This window comes from Rhipicephalus sanguineus, chromosome 9 (assembly GCF_013339695.2).
Source record: "Rhipicephalus sanguineus isolate Rsan-2018 chromosome 9, BIME_Rsan_1.4, whole genome shotgun sequence".
NCBI classification, from domain to species: domain Eukaryota; kingdom Metazoa; phylum Arthropoda; class Arachnida; order Ixodida; family Ixodidae; genus Rhipicephalus; species Rhipicephalus sanguineus.
Window position 1 is genome coordinate 93,219,756 of NC_051184.2, and position 25,528 is coordinate 93,245,283.

General features: G+C 47.8%; 2 protein-coding genes across 2 annotated transcripts; one reads left to right on the forward strand and one right to left on the reverse strand.

Annotated features, from left to right (window-relative positions):
* The first annotated feature begins 9,326 nt into the window (after window positions 1-9,326).
* Window positions 9,327-10,379, forward strand: LOC125759952 (uncharacterized). The gene is made up of 2 exons (XM_049419492.1): window positions 9,327-9,429; window positions 9,508-10,379. Exons 1-2 carry the CDS (start codon window positions 9,327-9,329, stop codon window positions 10,377-10,379), a joined length of 975 nt encoding a protein of 324 aa, XP_049275449.1.
* A 1,970-nt stretch (window positions 10,380-12,349) lies between these two features.
* On the reverse strand, window positions 12,350-14,881 carry LOC119405739 (uncharacterized). The gene is made up of 2 exons (XM_037672575.1): window positions 14,424-14,881; window positions 12,350-13,819 (listed from the first exon to the last, which is right to left on the reverse strand). Exons 1-2 carry the CDS (start codon window positions 14,757-14,759, stop codon window positions 12,350-12,352), a joined length of 1,806 nt encoding a protein of 601 aa, XP_037528503.1. The 5' UTR covers window positions 14,760-14,881.
* Window positions 14,882-25,528: the final 10,647 nt, after the last annotated feature.

Here is a 25,528-nt window from a genome sequence, read left to right on the forward strand (position 1 = left end):
GCTCTTCGTCATTTTTAAACTTTTTTGACAGTTCACAATGCAGCAGGAGTGCATGCCTGCTTTCGAGTGCGACGAAGGAACGGCACCCATAGCGTGAAAAATGCGAGATAAAAGCCGAGCAAGAGCGACCCGTCCGAGCTACCGGAGGTTTCCCCTCTCTCCGCTGGGGCGGCGGACGGCGCTGCGCAAACTTGAGCGTTGGAGGCCTATGCGTTCCTTGCTCTAGTTGCTAGCGTGCACGGTTAAAACAAATGCAATGAGGTGAAAAAAAAAATGAAGAAAAACGCGCGTTCGCCTCGTCGCAATAGGTTTCTTAAGCCCCCATGTCGCAGCGCCCCCCGCGAAACTGCGGCTGGCGCATGTATTAAAGGCGAACATTATCTGGACGCGCTCTCCTTCGCGGCGGGCGGAGAGTGTCCACACCTAAATTATTTTTCTTACACCGTGGTCGCCGCCGATCACACCAATTGGGATGCCATTCTGCCCTTCGTCACCTACGCCTATAACACCGCCCCTAAGAGCACTACTGGTTTTTCACCGTTCTTCTTACTGTACGGAAGGCACCCGTCGCACACCATCGACACGATACTTCCATACAAGCCGGATTCATCTGAGTGTGCACCTATTTCTGACACAGCCGGGCTCGCTGAAGAGTGTCGCGAGCTTGCCAAGACATTTACGACGCAGGAACAAGAGCTGCAGAAGAGCATTCGTGATGGCACCACCACTTCTGAACCCACGTTCCTCCCTGGAGCGCTCGTATGGCTCTCAGTCCCTACCACTTCAAGTGGCCTTTCTTCAAATCTGCTGCCGAAATACGAAGGCCCATACCGGTTCGTCGAGCGCACATCCCCGGTCAACTACTTGATCGAACCCACCGAACCAGCTTCGGACATGCGCCGTCGAGGGCGCGACGTTGTCAACGTGGAGCGCTTCAAGGCCTACTATGACCCACTCATAGTGACGAGCTGTTAGGTCGCCGGACGGCTCCCTTTTCGTACCCGGGGTAATTGTAGAGAAGCCTTGGGACATGGTAATGGGTTACCCTCTCCAGCACCTTCTAGTGGGTCGTCCTCTTTGGTTGCTTGAAAAAGAACGCCGCTCGCGCAGGGAGTTCGTGCCTTGCCGTGACTGTCGCCATTACTCATTGTCGTTGAGTGCTGTCTATTAAACACCTTAACAATTTATATGAATTTTGAAGCCCGCGTGCGCGATTCAGCCAGCGCTATGTGCCGCATCTCGCGACATTCACACCCTTGGAAGTTACTCGAAGGCGACTCCCCTGCTTCCCCGACGTCACCATGTTGCAGCCGATACATCAAGTCATGATGACGTCATAGTCACCATTTCTCTGGGCTATCTGGGCTCTCTGCGTTGTCTCGGCTGCGGACCATGCGGAAGTGCGTGACAGTTCTGTGTGGTGATGTGGTCGAGCGTTGCACAAGCTAGGTGGTGATAGTTCGATACCGTTTCTCACCGTTTGCTTTTACATCCTATATACACATTGAAATTTATTTTACCGGATCGAATGCTTCTTATCTAACAGAACGCAGCATGTTAGCTAGGGTGATAACTCGAGCAATTGTTTCGTCACATCCGATGCACCGCGACGCTGCGTCCTTGGACCCTTACTTCGCCTAACTGTATTGTTAAATTTCGTCGAATTGCACATATTTCATTGGTTTATGATTAGGATAGTTATGATGATTATGCACCATGCCTTATGCGCACCTGCCTGCTCCACGCGACTGACAAAATATGGGGTGGCTGTAAAAGCACTTTCAAGATGTAATTTTGTCTCTTGGCCTCGATTTAGAAGTTTTTCGTCTTCTCTTTTAATTAAGCGCACCGGTGTTTTCTTGCGCGTCTGACCTGTCTGTCGCTATTAATATGTTCCATGCATATGTCCAAACTCTTCATTGCACATAAAACTGGAAAGTGCATGGTCAAGTTTTGCACTTATGAGACGAACACGATTGGGTTTTAGGGCCCGTTAGAATCGCCTTCTCATTCGCATCCCATGCTTCGCTTCTTGGTGGACACTTCAACCATTTCATGAAGGAAGCAACGACTGAGCACGTTAGCATCTGTCGTTGTAAGCAGGGTATCCAGATCAAAAATACAAAAAGTAGCCCCAGAACTTGCAAAACTAGCCAAAAAGTAGCCGACATGAGCCAGGGCACTGAGAGTTGCGCAAAGTAGCTACGCTTGTGTAACAACAACTGCGACGCTTTTATTGAATTCACTAAATGCAGTAGACTTTTGGCGAAAATGTAAATAAGTAAAGCATGAAATGCTTACAGTAAGAATTTCCGTGGTTGAAGCATAGATTGTAGACTTTAGCAATCACTTCGTGGAGAATGACTATGTTTATTACGCTATTATAAAAATGAGACTCTCTTCATTGGTATTTGGTGACTTATAATTTTAAAAATACTAGAAGCAAGATCCTGTGGCAACAATAAAAATGGGTACGAGATGAGTGCGCTGAAAATTGCAGTTGCGGGGATTAAGGCATAAACTGTGGTCACTTTCGCACTCTTTTTTTTTTCCTTTTCTGTGAGGTTCTCTTTTTGGGTGATGACGAAGTCGGAGAAGTTAATATACCAGAGTCGTAGTGGATGCCTAAAATGACACAAACAGTTCGTCGAATACTCGATTGCTTTGTGTATAATTGCAGAGCGCTTTTTATTGTCCTGCTCACTCTAATTACGCTTTAAGAAAGAGAGAGATGAGGCAGTCGGTTGGCATTCTTTAAAAGGCTGGGCGTGCAAACGCGGACTCAAGAGAGAAGCCAAGAGGGTGTTTGTATTGCCTTGACTTCTCTCTTGTATCCGTGTTTGCACGACCTGTCTTTTAAAGGAGCCCTGTGACACACATTAAGCGTGTTGTTTTCAACGCTTGTTTTGGTACTGTGAAATGCGCCGACGTCGTTGCGCAAGTGGCATCGCCGAAAACGAAGCAGTTATAATTTTACTTGACCGGATAAACTACCGTGATTTCGGACTATAGCGGCACACATCGGCTATTTTTGTTATGGGAAGTGACGTTTAGTCATGTGGCAGTGACGACAAAGGCCGTGCGTTTTGATTGACTTGCCGCGACAAGTACCATGTAATATTCATATCGTGGTAGCTGGGCTATGTAGGTGAACCCTAAATAAATAAAACCCCTTTTTATGCTTTCTCAGAAACAAATCACTTCTGTTTCTAACTGGTGTATTTTCGAAAAAACGGACATGATGCTAGGTGCTCTGTGGAAGTGGTGGGAATGGTAATCAAACGATACTCTTCCGCGTTTGCTTTTTGCGGCATCGGGGCGATATTGGCCACACTGGCAGCTGCGAAACACGCAACGCTCTGTTCGGCACGATGCTGTCAACGAAAAAAGAAAAATTCTAAACGCTTACCAAGTGACGCCTTCCGCGTCATCGGCAATAGCGTTTCGTCCAGGCCCGCGGAGTCGTCCTCGCGTTGCGCGGGACTCAGCGACGCACTTTCAGTTTACAATGGCGTGTCCGGATACGGCACTACGTGCAGGGCATTGCTACATCGCAAGATCTCGCGCTGAAGGTTTGTTAGATCATCCAGACTCATTCTGTGCACTACACGACAAACCAGTGGACCATCTGCTAGGCGACGCACGTGGTTCGTCGTAGCCATGGTTCCAACGCCGTCAAAAAGAGCGGTGGCAAGGCACTGTGTAAAGGCTACCACGAGGCGCGACTTCCGGTACGTTTCTATAACATGCACGCGGTGATTGGAAACGCCTTTGACGTCAGCGGGAGAGTGAAATGCGAAAGGGAACGTTTCTTGTCGTCGACTGCTCGAGTTTCGACCTTTGGAGACGAATGACATCAGTTTTGGTGCACCAAATTTCGTAATTATTTTTGCGTTTTTCTCGGCATTCATTTCTACACCCATTCCAGCGCTAAATAGGGTAGAGTCGCAAAAGCGTCGCAGGGCCCCTTCAAGATGAATATGCTTTGAAGTCGCGTTCAGCAATAGGCGGTCTGCGAAGTTAAGCGCCAGGCGAAAAATTTGCACGAGTTCCAGATACATAACAAAAGGCCTTTTTTTTTCTTTTGTGCAGCGCAAGTGCCAAATTCAATGCTTAATCTGGAAACAAGCCTTGGACTTGGTGCTTGGGCACCGCATGCTCCAACTCCGCGGCTGTGGTGTCGGCCGACATAGATAACTTGGTTTAAATCGAGGGAACGGGAAAGTAGCCAAAAATTAAAACGCCAGGCCTGCGCTGAAACCGCAGCACAGTCACAGCGAAAGCTGGAAGAGCGGCGTTTCTAGAGCCCGTTAAGCTCTCTTGGGGCTACAATACAAGTACACTAGAAAGGTACCCACTACGTCATAAATCACAATTTTTTTTGAAATTGGGAAGCACCCACTAAGCCATTATTCGTAATTCTGCGGAGAAGCGAGACACCAGCTACACGTCTGTAAGGCATTATGTGCACTTTGTTGACGCGACGACTGATGACGATGAAGAATTATGGCTCAGCCATTTGTAATGGGTTGGAATCTTTAAACGGCCCACCAGTTATGTAATTTGCATTGGGTGACGCCCGGCCGCTATTTACCTCTCCCGTCATGCTGTATAACATACGTTGACGTGGGAGAGAGAAGGGTGGGGGTGCAAAGAACTTTACTGAGACCCCGAGGAAATGGATCATGCGCTTATGGGCTTCCTTGGCAACCAATACAAGTGCACTTGCGAAGAACCCACTACGCTATAAATCATTGTAATTTTTTAGAAGTAGGGCAGCAGGCACTGTGCCATTTTTCGTCATTCTACGGAGAGCGTTGGTACCTGCTAACCCATGTAAGGCATTATGCGCACTTTGTTGATGCTGTGCCTGATGACGATGAAGATATGGCAGAGTCCTTTGTAATGGGTTGGAAGCATTCAACAACCTACTCGTTGCGCAATTCGCATTGTGTGACGCCTGGTTACGGAATTCGCGTTGTGCGACACTTGGTACTTATTTTACTCTTCTACCACGCTATATTGCATATGCTAATGTGGTTCCTTCCCGACATGAAGCCTGTATAGGACCTTTTTGCAAAGCAGTTTCAAGCACCGGCATGGCTCAGAGGTTGAATACTGGGCTCCACGCAGAGGGCCCAGGTTCGAACCTCGTTCCATCCTGGAATTTTTTTCTTATTTCGTTTTTTTTTTTCTTATGTCGAGCGATACTGGTTACGGACACCGGCGGCGGCGGCGGACAACTACGGCGCCAAAAACGGCCGGTGAAATGGAGTGAAGTGGAGAGGGGGATGAGAGAGGGGATGTGGATAGGGGGATGGGAGAGGGTGAGTGGAGAGGGTATGCGCATGCGCAGTAATGGTGGTCACGCCGCACACCACCACCACCACCGGATTGAACTCCGCCATAAAATACTTCGCATCTAAAAAACCAGCTTAACATCACAAAGCACTGTGCGCTGCATCGGATAGGTCCGTGTGATATGACGTGTGTGGATCAAAGCTTTCGGGAAGTCCAGGGACTGGTGCTCCCAGTTACAAAACGAAAATCCTGTGATTCAGCAGGTTTTCGCACGCACTCGCAGCCCACCTCAGCGTACCGCAATAAGATGCCATATTAAACATCTGTAAATGAAAATGTGCGCAGCATGTACTGGCTGCGCAAGGCTGGAACCGAAAGCGGAGCTAGCGTTCGACCTAGCTTCTTCTAAGGTTTTGCTAGTAATACCAAGCTATTGCTAGAGGTGCAAAGTTTTTGCTAATATAGTATTATAGGATATGGCTAGGCTTGGATAATCTATTCTTCTCAGGTTTCGGTCGGTTCCCCAGACTACGCACTTGTTGCGTGGTCCTGAAGGGGAAATGTCGCGTCACTAGTAGTCACATGATGGAATTTTAGTCACGTGAGAGAGAAAGCACATCTTTATTAGAGTCCAGTGCGGACGCTGAGGTTGCCCCGCGCCACCCGGTTGTTCCGAAGTTTTTGGCGCCAACACGTCACGTCAATATTACCTGACGTTACCGGATTTTAGTGGCGAGACTAATTACTTGATTTTACGTGATTTTTAGTGACGTGGCTAGTTGTTACGTGATTGTAGTCACATAAGTAGATGTGCGATGTTACGCGATTTTGGTCACGCGACAATTGCAGGCTTGGTGTACAAAAAAAAATTGTAGTCGCAGGAAACAACAACCCATCATCGATATCACATATATTTTACGATCACGAGAAATTCACTTTCGTTGCTCGAAAGAGCAAGTGAAGCTGCACTCGTGCATTCTTAATCACGTTTCAAAATTGTTTGGGCTTCTACGATTTTTTCGGGAATTTTTTGTATGCTTCATTTGCTCTATTCTTTTTTCTTTCCTGGTGGAAGAGCGCATATATATTGCTGTAAGTTTGAAAAAATAGTCAGTTGTAAGTTCAGCGCTGTGTGTGTTTTCCAATGTCGTCTTCGCTCCTTGCGCTGTGAAACATCGAATTATGGTCTACAGCGTATTTTTGCGAACAGAAAGCAGCTGTTTTCACTTTTGCATTCCGCTCCTGCTCTTTGGAAGGTGGGGACACTTGCAAGGAGCGTTGCAAGGAGCGTTTGACCATAGTATCTTTATAATAGCTATCGTATCACGGGCTAGCCGCCGCGCGCTGTGGCTGAATGGGTTGATCATCCGTGCTGGCTCTTTGCGCGCAATCGCAGGGGCCTTGGTTCGAATCCCAATGCGGTTTTTTCTTCTTTTTTTTGTCTCTCTCAGAAGTGCTTATGTTTGCCGCGGTGGTACAGCGGTTACTGTGCTCGTATGCTGACCCAAAGGGCACAGGTTTGACGGCGGCTCGAGCATTTTGAACAAGGCGAAAATGCTAGAGGCTCGTGTACTTGGTTTAGATGCACGTTACGAACCTGAAGTGGTCGAAATTTCCGCAGCCCTGCTTTACGGCACGCCTCATAAACATATTATGGTTTGGGCACGTAGAACTCCAGCAATTATTATCACTAGTACAACGCTGCTGAAGATTTAGTTGCTTGTTTTTTCGCTGGAGCATTGCAACCAAGATATTTGCTGCAGTTTCGGTTTCGCTTTTGGAAATGGAGCAAGTAAACTTCTAATGTTTTATTTTTTATTACCACGCAACCCATACTTAACAACGAAGAAAAGGAACCCAGATTTTTGTTAACCTCAACCATAAGAAGGCAATACAAAACGAAACCAAGGCAAGCATGAGGGCAGCCATTTGTAATATAATGAAGCGTTTTAAGGAAGTACTCTACTATTAGAGACGACGCAGAAACGTAACCAGTATTAGTAGAACCAACGCAAAGCTTGTATTGTTGAATCGTCGCCTTTTTTCTACGGGAGCAGCGTTCTCTACTTCTGCAAGTAGTGCTGCTCTTTTGCATTACATTTACTTCCCCTCCGAAAAAGAGCCATCCTGGCTAATTGGACAGCTGCACAGTGACAGTCAGGCTTTAGCAGGTCTATATGCACAATCTCACGCCTCGACATTGTTTGATTACAATAAGTCTCAAGCGACTTGACGGCGTATATGAAGTACGAGGCTTGCTAGACCACACGATACTGGCCGTGGTCTTTCGGAAGAAGTTTCGTAGACCGACCGGGGCCACCTAGGAGTCCAGAGGCCAGGCCCGTAGCTAGGGGGTATGCCCCAAGGGCCCGCATCCCGTCCCAAAAGTTTGACGGAGGCGGTGTTTTACCGACAAGAATAATGAGAATAGGTGTTTCTCTCAAACTGTCAAGGCCTTTAGCAAGTGCCCCCTCCCTTTACCCCCCCCCCCTCGTTGACTGGCGCAGGCCGGCGGCGGGGACCGGTGTGCACAGAACAGACGGCGAAAGGGTAGGCAAGCAGACTCGGAAGCGAGCGCGGCCGCGCGCGCCGTTGCCATAGCAACGACGGAGAGATCTTCAACCGGCTGCTTTGCTGCTGGCTTGCGTTTCCTTTCTGAATTCTCGGCACTCGCCACTTTCCTATGAAGAATGCTGTCTCACGCTCATAACGTGCATGCCATTTGTGACCTGGAAGTGCCGGGCGCGCGGCGATAATGCAATCGAGAGGCATGCACGATATGAGGACTGTTTTTGTGAGGCGAAACGACACCCTTCAAAGCGTTCTTTAGTGTACGCTGCTTTCCTGTAAAGCATAGGTAATTCATAGGGAATATTAGCCGATTACACACTGCCTTTGTTGCCGCACGCCACTTCACGCCGTTGAAAGAGTAATAAGAGGGAGTAACTAAGAGGGAAGTCCAGGCATGGACACATGCATGTTGTCTTTACTAATGACTTTCCCTTAACAGGTACCCATGTTAGCAGCAATGTACAACAGAGTGAATGAAAACAGCGAGGGAAGAAGACTTCAAAAACTAACAAGCGCTTTTCGCTTTACAGTTCTGCTTTCCGATTCAATGAGCCAAGTATTCGACGCTCACTAGATTGCCCTCCGCACTGTGTTCCCGAGCCAAGCCAAATTACGGTTCATCAAACTAATGAACAGATCAAGCTCGCCTTGCTTGTTCGCCTCAGGTTTATGATAACGTGTCGGTAATGCAATGATATATATATATATATATATATATCTATATATATATATATATATATAATATATATATAATATATCTATATACATAACTTGCAACTACGTCACACCGCGGAACTCTGGGATTACTGCGCCGCCATCACCGAGTACATCGCAGCAGACGACACTGAGCGAAGCTGTACGGCGGTCGCTTTTCCCGTCGACACCGTACATCGCAATGGACGATTTGTGCAATATTTTGGCTGCCGCGCGCGAGAAGCAAGTGCAAATCAAGTGAAACAAGGATCAGAGGCAGGAATGTACTGTTTGCCGAAGGTGATCGCAAATCAGTGCGCCCGCACAAAAGAGCTGTCAGAGAAGCGGCGCGAAGCACATGGCTGGCGCGCATCAACAGGAAGGACCTGAGACCCTGAACAACGTTCGTGTATGCGGGCGTCACTTCAAAACAGGCAAGTTTTATTTCCACCTTACCCACCTTTTCGCTCAGTGTATCGCCGTGGAGTCGATAATCGCCCAGTTCGTTATGCGCGAGATAAATTTTTGTCGAAGGTGATGCACCGAATTGAACACAGCGAACGCGCCTTGCTTTTCAGGGAGGCCCGCTAAACTCTTCGATGAGACGAATCCGACTGGGCGCCGAACATCTTATTGGGCCATGGTTGCATGGAGCAGACGCCGACGAAATTTGCGCGGTACGAGCGCCGTAAAATGCGGGCAGCGAAAAGCACCGCTGTGGCGACTCGTGCGAAGTTGTGTGACCCAGTACGTGCGACACCATGGACCTGGACGCTGCAGACACGGAGGTTCCGAGTTCCACAGTCCCGAGTTCGCCAGTCAGCACTGCTTCACCAGGCTGCAGTTTTACCGCCGCCAACACAGGTTTGTTATGTTCCAAACTCGCACTATCGCCATTTGCCATTTTTACTTGCATGCAATTTACGATTGTTTTTGCGATAGCTTTCGCAGATACGGCCACACAGACAGACGTGACTGCCGCGGACCTGAAGGCGCTGGAGGAGGATAATCAGCGTCTTACATCAGAGCTACGGACACTAAGGATTCAGAAAAGTGCACTTGAAATTACCGAGCTGTCATTGCGTGAAGACCCAGAGAAAGTCTCCTTTTACACTGGGCTTCCAAGTTTTGCTGTTCTCTTTTCTATCTATCAGCTACTAGAAGTGTCTGTTAAGCATACTCCACAGCGCTGCCTTGGTAAGTTTCAAGAATTCGTGGTGTTCTTGATGAAACTGAAGTGGAACTTCCCATTGCAGGACCTTGGATATCGCTTTAGGGTTTCCGAGTCAACAATAAGTAGAGTATTTGACAGGTGGCTACACACTGCTTTTTGGCGGCTGAAGGAAACTATTGTGTGGCCTTCACGTGATGAAATTTGTAACACACTGCCACAGGCATTTTATGACTCTTTCGGTAGAAAGGTAGCGCTGATAATTGACTGCTTTGAAATTAAAATTGAGCGACCGTCCTCTCTACAGCCAAGATGCGAGACGTGGTCACAATATAAGTCAAGCAATACCGCAAAATACTTAATAGGCATCTGTCCACAGGGGATAATCACATTCATATCAAAGGGCTGGGGAGGTCGAACATCTGACAAACACATAACCGAGAACTGTGGAGTTCTGGACAAGCTGTCACACGGTGATGTCGTTCTCGCGGACAGAGGGTTTGATATTGCTGATAGTTTAGGCTTGTACTGTGCCAAGTTGCACATCCCTGCTTTTACAAAAGGGAAGAGGCAGCTGTCAGCTATGGAGGTAGAAACCACAAGGAAGATTGCAAATGTCAGGATACATGTAGAAGGGTCATAGGTTTGGTACGAAACAAGTATGTGATAATGAAAGCTGTTCAGCCAGTTCATTTTGTGACACGTAAAGAAGGTGACAATATTGCCCTGTTGGACAAGGTTAGTAACAGTGTGCTGTGCACTGACGAATTTTTGTGTCATCTGTTGTGCCTGGGAATGATGAATAGCTTTTTTCTGGATGCAATTGAATTGATGTGCTCTTTACATTCAGCAAATTTGTTTTTTAGTGCATGCCTGAAATCCTTTTTTTCCTGTGTATTAATGCAATGTTTACATGCAGGTGAATTTTCGTGAATGAGTATTCATATTGTATTGTTTACATGCAGGGGACTTTTTCGAGTGTGTGTTTGCCTTTATTTTTGAACAATCTTTTACTATGGCTATGTAAATGTTCGAAGTTTTGAATATATAAGATATGATATGTTTATTTCAATGTTCTCAAGATTCAATTCTGGTATAACACTATCATGGACGACAGGTATTGTTGCCGTCGACCTGTGTGACACTCGAGTTCTCATCCGAGTAGATTGCAGAAATAACAGGACCGACTTGGCTGGTGTACAGATGCATTTTATTTTTGGACACCAGTTTACTGACTTTTTGCTAGTCATTAGATTCACTAGTCATACACAGCTGGGAAACACTAATCATTGATTACTTACAAAGCTGAATGTCGTCCATCACAAGTACACAACTTGAGTCATTTTTCAGTGTCTCGGGCAGTGTGAGAGTTGGAAGTCACAATAAACACTGCAAATGACCATTCAATGTATTCTATTGTTAGTGCTGACACCTTGATGACTAAATGTTTAAAGCACCATTAGTGCAGAGCAGCTGCACTGTCTTGCAATCTCATATTGAACAGGACTGTATTTACAAATAACGTATCTAGAAAGTCTCAACGAAGCAGCAAGAATATGCGATGTAGCAGCTCATTTCTTGCAAATAAACATATAGCACTATGACTGATTGCTTTTTTACGCAACAATGACATCATGCACATCAAACAATGTTTACTGCTCAATGAATAACCACAGAAAGTAATGGCATGTTTTGCGCAAAGATATAATGCTTCCCCTTGACCACATCCCTCGTTATTTCTTTGCGCATAACAGCCATACTTTCTGTGGGCTTATTCATTGAACCTAAACAGACTAGCCCGGCTACGTGTACTTCTAAATGTTTACTGCACTGCAAAAGCAATAAAACTTCATTCATAGAGCAGTCTCAAATGGTGATGTAGGTCACCGCTTAAACTTGTACAATACAAATACCGAGCAGATTTCAAGATTTCCTGAATTTTCTACAGGATAAACACAAGTCTGCCTATTTAGATGTAACACATGACTAGCATCATAAAGAGGAATGGAGACTAGCAAATGAAAAATAAGGTGCTTCTAAAACATCATATGGCTGTAAGACATGTTGTTGCTAAATGACATAATAAAGTGCAAAGCAAATTTTGACATTTCCTGCAACAGCTGATGTCATACATAACTACATGCAGTGTCTCATTCTGAGGTGACACCCCGACTAGTTCTAAACCAAGTCAACACCAAAGAACTACCAGGAAAATAAACGTTTGAATGCAGTAACAACCGTGTCATTCTTTAAACATGTGTTAGATATACAGTTAAAACTTTTTAATTATGTCACGACCATGCTCGAATTATCTCATTGAATCGGGAAGTTAGTAAAATCTGGTTTTGTTAGAGTTTTAACTCGCACAACATATGTGAAGGTTTCATGAAACTTCCCACGAAATAAGTAGAGCCTTATCTTGGTGTTACACGTATCAAGTGGATACCTGGGGGAAAAAAAGTTTCAACACACAAGTACCTCTACATAAGCTCTGCTGCCTTTAAAACTACCACTTATGGAGCCTCACTTCAGTAAAATACTAAATAAATAATAAGTAAAATACAAAATACTGCCAAAAGTGGGACATGTGGTGTATACATGACATATGAATTCTCATTGTAACAGAAGACTAGTAAGGACATTAGTTGAACAGTCTGAGCAAAACCATGTCTTCTGCCTTGGTGCCCGCTTGATACCTATGCAAGAGTAGTGAAACCACTTGTAAGGGCACTTTTTGCCATCACAAGCCAACATCTTTCCAATTTCCGGGCCTCTGCAGTAGCAATACGCAGCAGTTGCAGCATCACTTTCTACGGCTTCACCTTTCTTAGTAAAAAACTCTGCGAACAGCTCTGGAAGAACAACGTGTGTAAAAAACCGAGTTGCCTTTAGCAAAATCTCATTAAAAAAAACTGCATCCTCCAATACTCTTTCAGTGTAAAGTGACGTAGGTGTCCACACAACGAAGTCGCAATATTTCACACGACACACTGCAATCTGTGCTTGAATTTGAAAATAATATGCATGAGTTCTTTTCAAAACAAGCTTCCCATTCCTTTGCTCAAGAGAACAGTTAGGACTGTTCAATGTTTGTAAAATGTCACAATCCGCTGCAGAGTACGGACATTTCACTTCCACAATGCCATCACCACAGCATGCACAACTTACAAATGAATCGGGACTAGCTGCAAGATGTGGGTACTCCACACATAAAAAAACACCAGTCTTTCTAAGACGAAAATCTCTATGCTGCTGCACTGCTTTGGCCTTGTAGCTGGAAAGGGCAGTGTTCTCGTGTCGCAGTCCCCATTCTGTTGCCGCTGATGAAAACTTTTGTTTCTCAGGGTAACAAATTCGCTTCACTAAGCTCACTGATGGCTGGCTCACACTCGTTGTGCAGACACTCTTCATTACAGATGCTGTAATTCTTCCAGCTCGGTATGCGTACCACTTTGAACATTTAGACTGCTCTCTCGTGTTTCTCTCAACACGAGTCACCATGTCGTCAGTTATTTTAAGTTCACGTAATACCTTCTCTGCACGAACTAGTAAGGCCGGCAAATCTTCTGTTCTGGCTTCTGTGCTCCCTAGACTGCGAAGGAGACACGGCTCATTCTCTTTTGGTGGATGAAAATTTGAACTGTATTTTGCATTAACCATGAATAATGCAGGATTAGCTCCACTCTCTTTTATCGCAGCATAGCACCGTTCGAGTTCATCTGGTGTTGGAGCAGGAACTTTTGGCACTGGTCGGGATGGCTGATGGGTGTTGGGAGAATCGATGTGGATGGTGTCCATTCTTTTTTTCTTGGCCTTAGACGACGAAAAGTCAATGTCTTGGAGCCGTTTGAACTCAGTCGTAGGGCTGTATGCAGGGAGCCACACATTGCTCTTGTCCGTGCAAGTCGCAGAGTCTCTGATCCGCACTGCTGTTTCCACCGCAAAGAGAGTTGCACCAACATGAGAGCAAGCTTCTCCTGCACCTGCCATGCAGGTACAGTGGGCAGTGATGATACTGCCATCCAAGTCAACCAAGAGCCAAACTTTTAGTGGTGCTTCCCGCAGGCGCTGTGAATGGTTTACCTACAAATAAAGAGCGAAAACAGCATGTCTTTGACAGCCTCCCTCAATCTCTCAGTGAACACACGTGATTGTTTTCGTTTTCTCTGTGCGTTACAATGAAATTGTTATCTTTAACTTTCGTGGTCGGTTGCAAAAAAGAAAAAAAAAGCGCTGAATGAGCACCAGAACTGCACTTTGCAGTGTGCATGGTTAACACAGAGCTGATAATGATAATGCACAAATTTTGCAAGCAGCTGCTGTGCTCCCGTTGCAGCTAATCCAAAGTAAACTGAAGGAAAAGAACAGGGGCTCAAATTCAGGAAAAACATGCACTTCTACAGCTGACACAATAGAACAGCATTTCGTAAACACCGCACCCGCTAATTCTGCTTTTTTTAACGCCACGTTACCTTTTAAAACAAGAGCTGTTGTTTTTAAGTTCGTTTAATGTTGGCTAACTTTTTGTGAAGTTTTCACGTTCGGTGTCTCCCGCATTCCCGCTCGGCGACGTCTCCGCGCAGCCCACAGAAGTCGAAGTTTTAATTTTGCCTAGGTTTGTCTGTCATTTTGTGGTTATTGCTGTGTTTTTGTCACGGCTATGAAATGCGGAGTGCACTGAACTCACCTGACTAAGCACGACGACACGCTCAGACGGCAACTTCTTGGCAGTGATGTTCCGGACCCATCCGCTCGTAAAGTAATTGTGTGAGTCCAGCGATTTGTAGGCCTTCATCTGGTCAAGTGAAACATAATTTGTCGAGAGTACCAGATAATTTATAATGTCGACATGGGTAACCGTTGGCAGCAGGCTTGCATCAACAGCGGCTTGAGCACCAACCCGTAGCTCATAGGGATCCACGCCGTCGCACAGGGCTATTTTTTCTTTGTACCTGGCCCGCGTTGGTCCTACAAGTTCATCAAAGTATGCAGGACAATGTCCTGAACGATTCTCCTTCGCCATACGGGCAAGGCAAACGATGCAAACACGCGCACAACGCCAAACGATCCGCCGCACAGGCGTAAACACAGCACGGTCACTGCGACGTATGTACTCGGTGATGGCGGACGCAAAACCGGAAGACGGGAACTGACGTCACTTGCAATTATGTATAATGCGGATCGCGCTCGCGAACTTCAAATTCTATAAAATACCTTCCAAGCTTTATTCGGTGTCGATATTTGCAGATGGTACACGCACGTACCGGGAATCGATCCGGCAGGCTATCTCGCCGAGATAGCCGCTGGAGGAAGGAATACTAAGGAGAGGCCCTATCGTATTTCAATGCATTGCGAAAAGTGTGGCGGAAGTGACGTCAGATTTATGGGGCAAACAAACCGGTATGGGGCAACAAAACAGCAGACGCCCCGCGGCGTGCTCTCCGCGGTGATTAGCTCCTGCGCAGTTTGTAGTCCCGGTGTTAAACTTAGCGCGTATTGTGCGGTTCGCACGCAGTAAAATGTTGCAAGCAGACGTTCACCAGGCTGTTCGTGCGTGGCAGGCCCGAGCGCTGCGTGCTGAAATTCTTCGTGGAGCGTTTTGTGAACAGTACAGAATACGGTACGTGCCGTGATCAAAAACGTTCAGCCCCCTGCATCATCGTATTCGAACTCACCTAGCAGTGACTTACGCGTTCTGCTGGGCGTTAGGCCTTCCCTTTCTCGTAGCCCGATTTCCCGATCTGTTGCCGGATTAGCGGTTCTTTGTTTGTATATGGAGTGAGCGTAGTAGCTGTTCGGCGCAACGCAACCTTAGTTACGTACGCACAAACAACAAGCACGCAGCGAGCGCACACCGCACAATAATACATCACGTAGTCCGATAACAACAACATAAGTTTATTGCCCTTTCGTTGAACGACACAGCTCTAAAAACGTACGATCCCAGGTGAAAATTCCTGCTGGTTCGCTACTGGTTCCAGTAGTGATGGTTTATTAGCGCATTCCCAGCAGCTACTGGAACCAGTAGTGATGGAACCAGCAGGCCACGGAACCAGTAGCTGCTGGTGCCAGCGCAGTTGCTCCCCTCAAGAGCGTATTGTAGTTCCATTGATGTAGCTTTTTCAAAATCCCATTAAGAACACGTATAACAAAAAGGTCTATTTGAAGTATATTCATCTGAAAATCTTTGTATACACTTGAAATAGTTCATTTAGCCGCTTGAGTTTGCGATTGACATTTGAATCTTTTGGACAGAGATCCGCAGGAGACCTTGATCCACAGCAGTGGTGTTTGTGTTGTTGAAGACACCCGAGTGACGCGCAGGCAGTCTGTAACAAAATAAAAGGTTTGATTGCCCATGCAGATCACGACTGCAGACATCTAACTTTTGCACAGCCATTAATTCCCTCAACAAAGTAGATTTAGACATGTTACGCTTGCGACCGTTAAAGGGGTGGTGCCACCAAAGTTGTGGCTTGCGCGTTCTGCGCTGTAAGCGTTTCCTATAGCTCCAGGAAGCGTGATGCACGCAGCAAGATTCATGTATTCTCGCTAAATAATTTAATATCGCCTTTTGATGTCGACAGCTTTCGGTTTCGGTTTCTGGGCGCCGAGGTTGGGCAGTGACGTAGAAGTGTAGGAGGCTTGGTCACGTGACCACACAAGGCTGTGACGCACTTAGCCAGGAAGCGTTGAAACGCGGCGAGTGATGTAGCAATCGATGCTTTGCCGGTACTATAGTGAACTAGAATATATTCGTTCACTACAGCCGGTACGTACGTTGCGGAGGTGGCGGAGGTCACTCACGTCACTACAGCAGATCTGGTGTGACGTCACTACAACTTTCGTTGCCCTTCCTACAGATCTACGTCAGAGTTGGCGCGCTAGCGATGGGTTTCCATCGGGAGAATGGGCATTTAGGTACACTTTGGAAGTGAATTAAAATATATTCTAAACGTTTGCTGTGTCCGACCCTTCGTGTGGAGTGTCCTTGCATACGGAGGAAACCCGCAACAGGCTTGTTATAGCCTCGAAATTTGATGGCACCACCCCTTTAAGGCTAGAAGGGGCCGTTTATTACGTCGTGAAGGTGAGCTCAGGAGCAGCCGGCTAGTTAGAGATTTTCACCTCGTATTCTCCCTTTCTAACCCGGAGCGGCAAGCACGATCACTGGTCTTCGTTGTTTTCGTCCATATGCGCAACAATGGTAATTTTTTTTTTTGTTGCACGGAGACAAAGACTCCTTACACAAACCGGTATGTGTGCTTCGCGCTATATATACATCGCGTATTACACCAAGGTGCAATGACACTGCGCTTAATAAAGCACAGAAGCGGTCGGGACAAACGTTCGCTACATATTTGAATATATAAGTGCAACACTTACCGACAAATGGAAGAGTGAGAGCTGAGGAAATCGGTGTCCCTCGATCGGCACTTTCAAGACGCCGCATAGTACAGCACCAAAAACCACTCGGATATGCTGCTATTGACTCGTTACACTTTCCACAGATGAAACTGAACAAAACTATTACATGTTAATTAATGCCGCACAGGTTCTGCTAGTAAACTCGCTACTTCGCTGCACTAGCGAGCACACACATGCAAGAAGGCATCACGACTATAGCCGTCATGTGCTGTAGAAGCTACGGTGCTACGCAGTCATGATAATTTATACGGTGTATTGGCCACCACTGTAATGCTGTTACACGTAAATAAAAAATAAACTTTTTCACAATGTAGTATTTATATTAAAAGTTGGTCACTATTTAGCAATAGCGTCGGAAAAAATCAAGAAAAGATACGAGACTAATGCTACTGAGATGTCAACAAATATGACCTCACTTAGCAATGCCGCGTTCTTTACGGCGGTGTTCGCTTCAGTTCGCTGCTGTCCGATCGTGGCAGCTGAGAATGGTGAATGTTCATAACCAGAAGCTCCTTTTCGCAGGGAAGTAACTGCTATGCCGTGAACACTACCTGTTTGCGCAACGGTTAAGTATGACCAAACTTTAGTTGGACGTTTACATTAGCCGTGTCGGTCGGACGCACATCTACAGGAAAGGTCGAATAAAAGTGCGTTTTTTTTTTTTTCCGGCGATATTTTTGTAACCCTGTCGTACGGGGCACTTTAGATCTCTGTTGTAAAATGTGCACTATGAACAGTGTGATCAAGATTATGATTTATGAATACACACCATGCTATGTACGTCACTTGTTTATTGCGCACTGTAATGCAGCTGGAGTTTTTTCGTACTTCAAGAGAGGAAAATTTTCTGCTACCACATTATTTCCCAACTGAAATGGAAAAATTTCCAGTTGAAAATATGACTTCCCGACTCTGAAAATGCCAATGCCCTTTCAAGCTAGGAATGGTTCTTATTTCCAGCCAGCTTGGAATGAAAAATTCCAAGCCAGAGCGATTTCTAGCTGAAAACGATGCTTGAAAGGGGATTTGCAGCTGTTAATTCACACCGATTTCATGTGCATTGCTAGAACCAGTTCAGCCAACTGAAAACCAGCAGGTTGCCTGGTGGTTCCAGCAGCATCCTAGGAGAAAACCAGTATCTTGCTGGAACCAGTACACAAACCAGTAGGCACCCTGCTGGAACCAGTACAGTCAGCAGGATGCTTGCTGGACCAGCATAAAACCAGCAAGCACCCTGCTGGAACCAGCAGAGGACCGGTAAGCGTCCTGCTGGAACCAGTACAACAGCAGGAAACCAGCAGGTGTCCTGCTGTTCCACCAGAAACCAGCACAAACCAGCAGAAGACAAGCAGGAAATTTTCACCTGGACCTTCACAAGGCGTTCGACCACGTCTCCCATTCGGCTATCCTTGCCGAACTCGCAGCCCTCAACCCCGGCACCCGCACCTACAACTACATTCGCGCGTTCCTCACCGCCCGCACGGCCGAAATCATCATAGGGGACCTCCCGTCTCCCACGTACGAGCTTGGCCCTCGTGGCACCCCTCAGGGCGCCGTCTTGTCGCCTTTTTCTATTCAATCTTGCCCTCCGCTCGCTTCCTGGCAAGCTGGACCGTATCCCCGGTCTTAACACACCCTGTACGCGGACGATATGCTCTCTGGGTCACGTCGGGCTCTGACGGCCATATCGAGCAGACGTTGCAACGCGCAACCGACGTCGTCACGTCCCACGTGCACGCGGCCGGTCTTACTTGCTCAGCGGCCAAATCGGCCCTTCTTCTCATGCGGCCCCCGACCGGCGTCGCTACAAAACTCCCCACCCCACCATCACGGTTCATGCCAACTCTACTCCTGTCCCCGTCGTTTCGCATCTCCGCGTGCTCGGGCTGATCCTACAGTCCAATCGCCATAATACACACACCATAGACAAGCTCTCGCTCTCGGTGCAGCAGACCGCACGTATGCTCGCCCGTGTCCGTGCGCGGCGTGAGGGCATGCGAGAACACGATCTACTTCGCCTTGTCGACGCTTTCGTCGTTTCCGCCTCACGTACGGCCTTCCTTATACACGTCTCCTAAAATCGGAACGCGATAAAATTGACGTCCTCATCCGCCGGGCATACAAGACTGCCCTCGGCCTTCCCCCCAACACGTCCCACCGATCGTCTCCTCCGTTTGGGTGTACACAACACGCTCGACGAGTTGATTGAGGCTCACCGCTCCGCTCAAGTGCAACGCCTTTACCGTTCGCCGACCGGTCGCCACATCCTTTCCTCCATCGGCCACGACACCTCCTCCCACCCTCCGGATCTGGTCTCATTACCCCATGCTATTCGAGCGGCGTTCTACATCAGCCGCTACCTAAGAATATGCTGGCGGGCCACCACGACGCTCGCCGCCAAGCCCGTGCCGCCATGCTTCAAGCAAGTACGCCGACCACCCGGCCGTCGCCTACGTAGATGCGGCCCGATACAATGCACGCAGGGACGCCTTCGTAGTCGTTTCCGTGTCGCCCTCCTCAGCTCCTTTGGGGCCGACCATCACGGCTGGCACCGTCAGAACGCCTTACGCCGTCGAGGCGGAGGAAGTGGCCATTGCTTTGGCCGCGACCTCGGCTGACGCAAGCGTCATAATCAGCGACTCCAAACAAGCCATCTCCAATTTCGCGCGAGGTCTCGTCTCGCCTACCACCTTACGGCTACTTCGGCCCCTACTGCAGCAAGATGAGCAGTGCCGCATAGAACTGATCTGGGTCCCCCCCCACTCGGGTCACCCGGCAACGAGACATGCTCACCAACGCGCTCGAGGATTCGTCGACCGAGGGGGCCACTCAGAGTCGGACGCCCTGGTGCCGGAGCCCCTGGTCACCTACCACGACATCACTCAGCACTATCGCCTCGAGCGATATTTCTATTCACATCCTCACAGCAGCCTTCCCAAGCGGTCCGAGATCGCCTGGCGTCGCCTACAGACCCGCACCTTCCCGTGCCCCCTCGTATTTTCATACATGCACCCAGGTGCCATCGATCCACGCTGCTGCCTGTGCGGCAACGTTGCCTCGTTGAACACATCCTCTGGGGCTGCCCGGAGGATCCCCCGCCCGCCGACCTCCTTTGCTCACCCCCACCGAGGAACAATGGGAGGCCCTTCTCTCCAGCAACGACAGAGACATCCAGACACGGGTCCTGAAACGAGCGGAAGAAGTCATCGAGAAGCACAGCCTGGCAGCCTTCGTGGCTTAGCCTCCCTTACCCCTCACCCCTTCGACTAATAAAGTTGTTACTCACTCACTCACCTGGGATGCCTTCGGCGCATGTTATGTACGGGCATCAGACGCCGAAAACAAAAGTTCACGTGTGTTCTGAGTTGACACAATGAGTAAGAAGCAACAGAGCGCACATCCGAGAGCTTCGCATGCAAATACCATGCATTAGTGATCAGCAATGAAGTGAACACATGAAAAGGGACACCTGGTACTTTCCGCAGTGCACGCGATTGCACCAGGTATACGCAACCATACGCAACAGCTGGGCATTGCGTAGCTTTCCTAAAGAACACACAGGGAGCAGCATGCGTGAATCGACTACGCCGCGGCCACGGCGCCTTGCACGACGAAAAAAAAGGCTCGAATCGCGCATGCGCTTGCAAACGACACGGCTACTAGACACGGCGGAAATCGCGAAATGTTTCGAGGCTCCTTCGCTAGGAGGCGATGCGGTGTTTGCGATGTGGAGGCTTCACGAATGTGACGTCAGGGCCTCTCCTTACATTGACGTCAGGGAGTAGAGTTTCTTACAAAACTACCTAGAGGGAAATCTGGCGCCACCGTCTATGCGAATTTCTTAAGGTAGAGTGTACTAGATAGGGGTAGTGGGACGAGGGCGAGCTCTCCGGTGAGGCCATTTGCATCGACGACGGAAGATGGCGCCACTGCGACTTTCACCTGGGCGCCGCGAGTGCGCTGGGCTAGCCGCCTACGAACCTATTCGTGCACCCTCGCTCTTATCCAGTTTTTAAAGTAAATCCGCGTACTTTATCAACAAATCAGTCGGCCTAAACTGTTTATTGCATTTGAAAACAAGCAGGAACATTTTATTCACAACAGGATACATCGGCAGCAAATGCACGTGAGCGAGTTGAAGGGTCATGAATTTGCGCACAATTTTCATTTAAGTAGTCCTGCTCAGTTTAAGGTGCTTGGCCCTCTGACGCTGAGTGCTGTTAGCACTGTTGAGGCCTTTAACCAAAAGGTGCAGGCGCGTAAGAACATTAAAAAAAAAAATGGGTGAAGCTTGCACTAAGCCACGCAAGGCTGGAAACAGCGAAACTGGTGTGTACTTCCCTTCGTCAGTGTTTTTTCACGCAGTCCTGCTGTGTGTTCAAGAATGCTACATGTGTTCAAGTAGTGGGATTTACCCAATTTCTGTGGCACATACGCGTTTATGATTTGTTGGGCTAGCTGTTGCCTCGCCCCGCCACGGTGGTCTAGTGGTTATGGCACTCGACTGCTGACCGAAGGTCGCGGGATCGAATCCCGGCCGCGGCGGCTGCATTTCGATGGAGGCGAAAATGTTCGAGGCCCGTGTACTTAGATTTAGGTGCACGTGGAAGAACCCCAGGTGGTCGAAATTTCCGGAGCCCTCCACTACGGCGTCTCTCAATCATATGGTGGTTTTGGGACGTTAAACCCCAGATATTATATATTAGCTGTTGCCTTCGTAATTTTTAGACCAGTGGTGAGTATAGTGGGACTTACCCAATTTCTGTGGCACATGCCCATTTTTTGTTATGATAGTTTTTCTGGCAGGCCGAACACACAAATTACGGCTAGCTTAAACAGCTCCGCTGTTAAACGAAACAACTTTGAGACTATCCTCACTGCGAAATCCCACGATGTTGCAAGGAAGAAAGTTCTTGCTTACAAGGGCCACATCACATATGCTGTTTCTTTCAAGCCTGTTGACGCTAGAACATTCTGTGAATAGGTCCTCAACTGTAGAGATGGAAGTGTGAAGCAGGGGCGTAGCCAGAAATTTTTTTGGGGGGGGGGGGGTTCAACCATACTTTATGTATGTTCGTGCGTGTGTTTGTATGTGTGCGTGTATATATACGCAAGCAAAACTGAAAAATTTCGGGGGGGGGGGTTAGAACCCCCCCAACCCCCCCCCCCCCCTTGGCTACGCCCCTGGTGTGAAGCTCCTTTGATGGATATAGAAGACCGCCCCGGTCACACTGTTCTGTGAACCCTGACGGGAGCCGATTTTCCGCTGCCTCGCTTGGATTTAGATGAAGATCCCTGCATGATGAACAGTCACACTTCAAAACAAATTTCGTGGCTACATAACCCGCCATGTAGCAGACCAGCCGTGAGTCACTCTTTTCCACAACTAAATACAAGTGGTGACTGCAAGGAGCTGGGGTTAAAACCAAACATTTCTGTGCTTCATCCAACTTGCCTTGCATGAGCAGCTCATCGATTTTCTTAGGTGACACCTAAGAATATACTTTGCTTCAGACTTTGTACTTTGTCCCTCAGTATATATTTTGCTTCAAAATGAAGTTCGCAGATAGCGTCAGTCGCTTTTGTCTGCACAGCGGAGATTCCACTCCCTCACTCGACGACGCTCGATGTCGTCGGGCACACCAAACAGACAGTTTAGGGACATTTTTCACACCACCGTATCCTGTCTTGCAACCAGGTGGAAAACAGTAATTTCTGTGACGTGGTTTGCTCATCTTGCGAGACTTTCACGCAAAAAACAGCACGCGAGGGCGATAATGCCAAAAAGTTCTGTAGAACATGTCGAGCGCGCCAAACATTCCAACTGACCGCGCCGGCATGCGCGCCGCCAGTGCCAGGTGAAAGGAACAGCAACGCCGCCACGCGGCTGGTTAGAATTTCCGTACTCTGAGGCTCACTGCGCGCCATTGCTGCCGGCTCTCCCAACAGGGCTCTTCGATGTGGCTGCACCGGCGGCACCAGTTCAGCGGGTGCAGCACCGTCGTCCTCGTTTTGCTGGTGCCGCGCGCGCCCGCTACACCGGTTCCCTCGTTTTGTCAAGGTGCAAGCGTAGTTCTGCACGAGTTCTCTGCCGGCCTGCACTCGCTCAAAAGGAGGTGCAAAGAAGTGCAGCATGGCGCCCTTCCTCCTCCCAAGCTTGGAGCAGACGACGCTGCGTGTTGTTGTTCAGGGCGTGCAAAAGCAAGTTAAACTGCTGACTCTGACGGGTAATTTTAGCCACGTCTTTTCGGCAGCTATTAAGGCGGACCTTTACATGTCTCGTGAGCAGAAAAATTCACCGTACATGACGGCAATATGAATGATAAAAAAAGTAATAAAGATGTGGCGCGATTCGCGATGCTGCTCTCTCAGTTCGCCTTTGCGAAATCGTGCAGCTGAGCGATAGGAAGTCTTCTAGAAATACTTTTGAGTTTAAAAATGTATTCATCAGGTGAGCGTGCGTATACATGTGTCTTAATGGTTTACAAGAATTGTCACATTCGTCCCTATAGTCTAGCGTGAAGTGGCGACGCCAGTAAAACCCTTTGACACAAATTTGCGAGTATACACTTTCCAAGATAACTGAACATTCGCGTCAAGTCGTCTTAGCGTCGGTCAAAGGACCTCAGATACTTTCGTTTTTTATTGTTGTACGGCCTCGCACACGCTTTCATAGTAGGCCGAAACCAGCGCAATTTTCCGCTGAACCAGTAAAACGCCTCTAGATAGTCTGAACAGTCTCTTGAAATTACACTCATGGAACCTGCCGACGACGTTCTCGTACCCGGGAACAGGAGTTACATCTTCACGTACCAACATGCAGGCGACAAAACATATACACCGTCAAACTATGGTCCCTATATATAGTCAAACTCCTCCTCGGAGTCGCTGTGAGGATCGCCATTGTCCGAATCGTCCTCGCTGCAGAGTCGAGCAGTTCCATACGGCAGCTACGAAGAGTGCCACCGCGGCAGTGTTTTGGTAAACAACACCAGCGATACACGCCGCGTCGGCCGTTCGACCAACACGGCCTGCTCTTGCATCTTCGGTGGTAGCCGCCGCGTGGTAGTGTCGCCAGTGTCGCGGCTGCACCGGCTGCACCTGCACTTGCTGAACCGGTGCAGCACCGCTTCGCACCGCCACGGCACCTTCCAGAACAGGCGAGCTCTCCAGTGAGGCCACTTGCATCGACGACGGAAGATGGCGCCACTGCGACTTTCACCTGGGCGCCGCAAGCACGCTGGGCCGGCCGCCTACCAACCTATTGATGCGCCTGCGCTCTGATCCAGACTTTGAAGTGAATCCGCGTACTTTTTAACAATTCAGTCTGCCAAAACTGCTTATTGCATTTGAAAACAAGCAGGAACATTTTATTCACAACAGGATACATCGGCAGCAAATGCACGTGAGCGAGTTGAAGGGTCATGAATTTGCGCACAATTTTCATTTAAGTAGTCCTGCTCAGTTTAAGGTGCTTGGCCCTCTGACGCTTAGTGCTGTTAGCACTGTTCAGGCCTTCAACCAAAAAGTGCAGGCGCATAAGAACATAAAAGAAACAACTTTGAGGCTAATTTCCTCACTGTGAATTGTGGCGAAAATGTTGAGGCTCGGTACTCAGATTTAGGTGCACGTTAAGAACCCCAGGTGGTCGAAATTTCTGAAGCCCTCCCTTACGGCGTCTTTCATAATCATATCGTGGTTTTGGGACGTTAAACCCCAATTATATTATATTTATATTATTATATTATTATTATTATTATTATTATTATTATTATTATTATTATTTTATTATATTATATTATTATTATTATTATTATTATTATTATTATTATTATTATTCACTGTGAATTGGCAGCCCACGGTGTTGGAAGGAAGAAAGTTCTTGCTCACAAGGGCCACAACATCGGATATGCTGTTTGTGTGAAGCTCGCTGACACTAAAACATTCTGTGAGTAGATCCTCAAGTGTAGAGATGAAAATGTAAAGCTCCTTTGATGGATATAGAAGACCGCCTCAGTCACACTGCTCTGTGAACCCTGACGGGAGCCGATTTTCTGCTGCCTCACTTGGATTTATAAGAAGGTCCCTGCATGATGAACAGCCAAACTTCAAAACCATTTCCTGGCTACATAACCTGCCATGTAGTAGACCAGTCGTGAGTCACTCTTTTTCACAACTAAAGACAAGTGGCGACTGCAAGGAGCTGGGGTTGAAACCAAAATTTCTGTGCTTCATACAACTTACCTTGCACGAGCAGGTCATCAATTTCTTTGGTGTGCCCTGTCGTGCGCTAGCATAGTGAACTGACAATGTCGGGAGTTGCATTAGCACCACCAACACTTCTGCCAATATTGTAGAATGAAA

Coding starts and splice junctions, on each gene's coding strand:
- LOC119405739 (XM_037672575.1), bottom strand. CDS start 14,759: ATGGCGAAGGAGAATCGTTCAGGACATTGTCCTGCATACTTTGATGAA. Junction 13,820..14,423: donor GTGTCGTCGTGCTTAGTCAG/GTGAGTTCAGTG, acceptor CTTTATTTGTAG/GTAAACCATTCACAGCGCCT.
- LOC125759952 (XM_049419492.1), top strand. CDS start 9,327: ATGGACCTGGACGCTGCAGACACGGAGGTTCCGAGTTCCACAGTCCCG. Junction 9,430..9,507: donor TTTTACCGCCGCCAACACAG/GTTTGTTATGTT, acceptor TTTTTGCGATAG/CTTTCGCAGATACGGCCACA.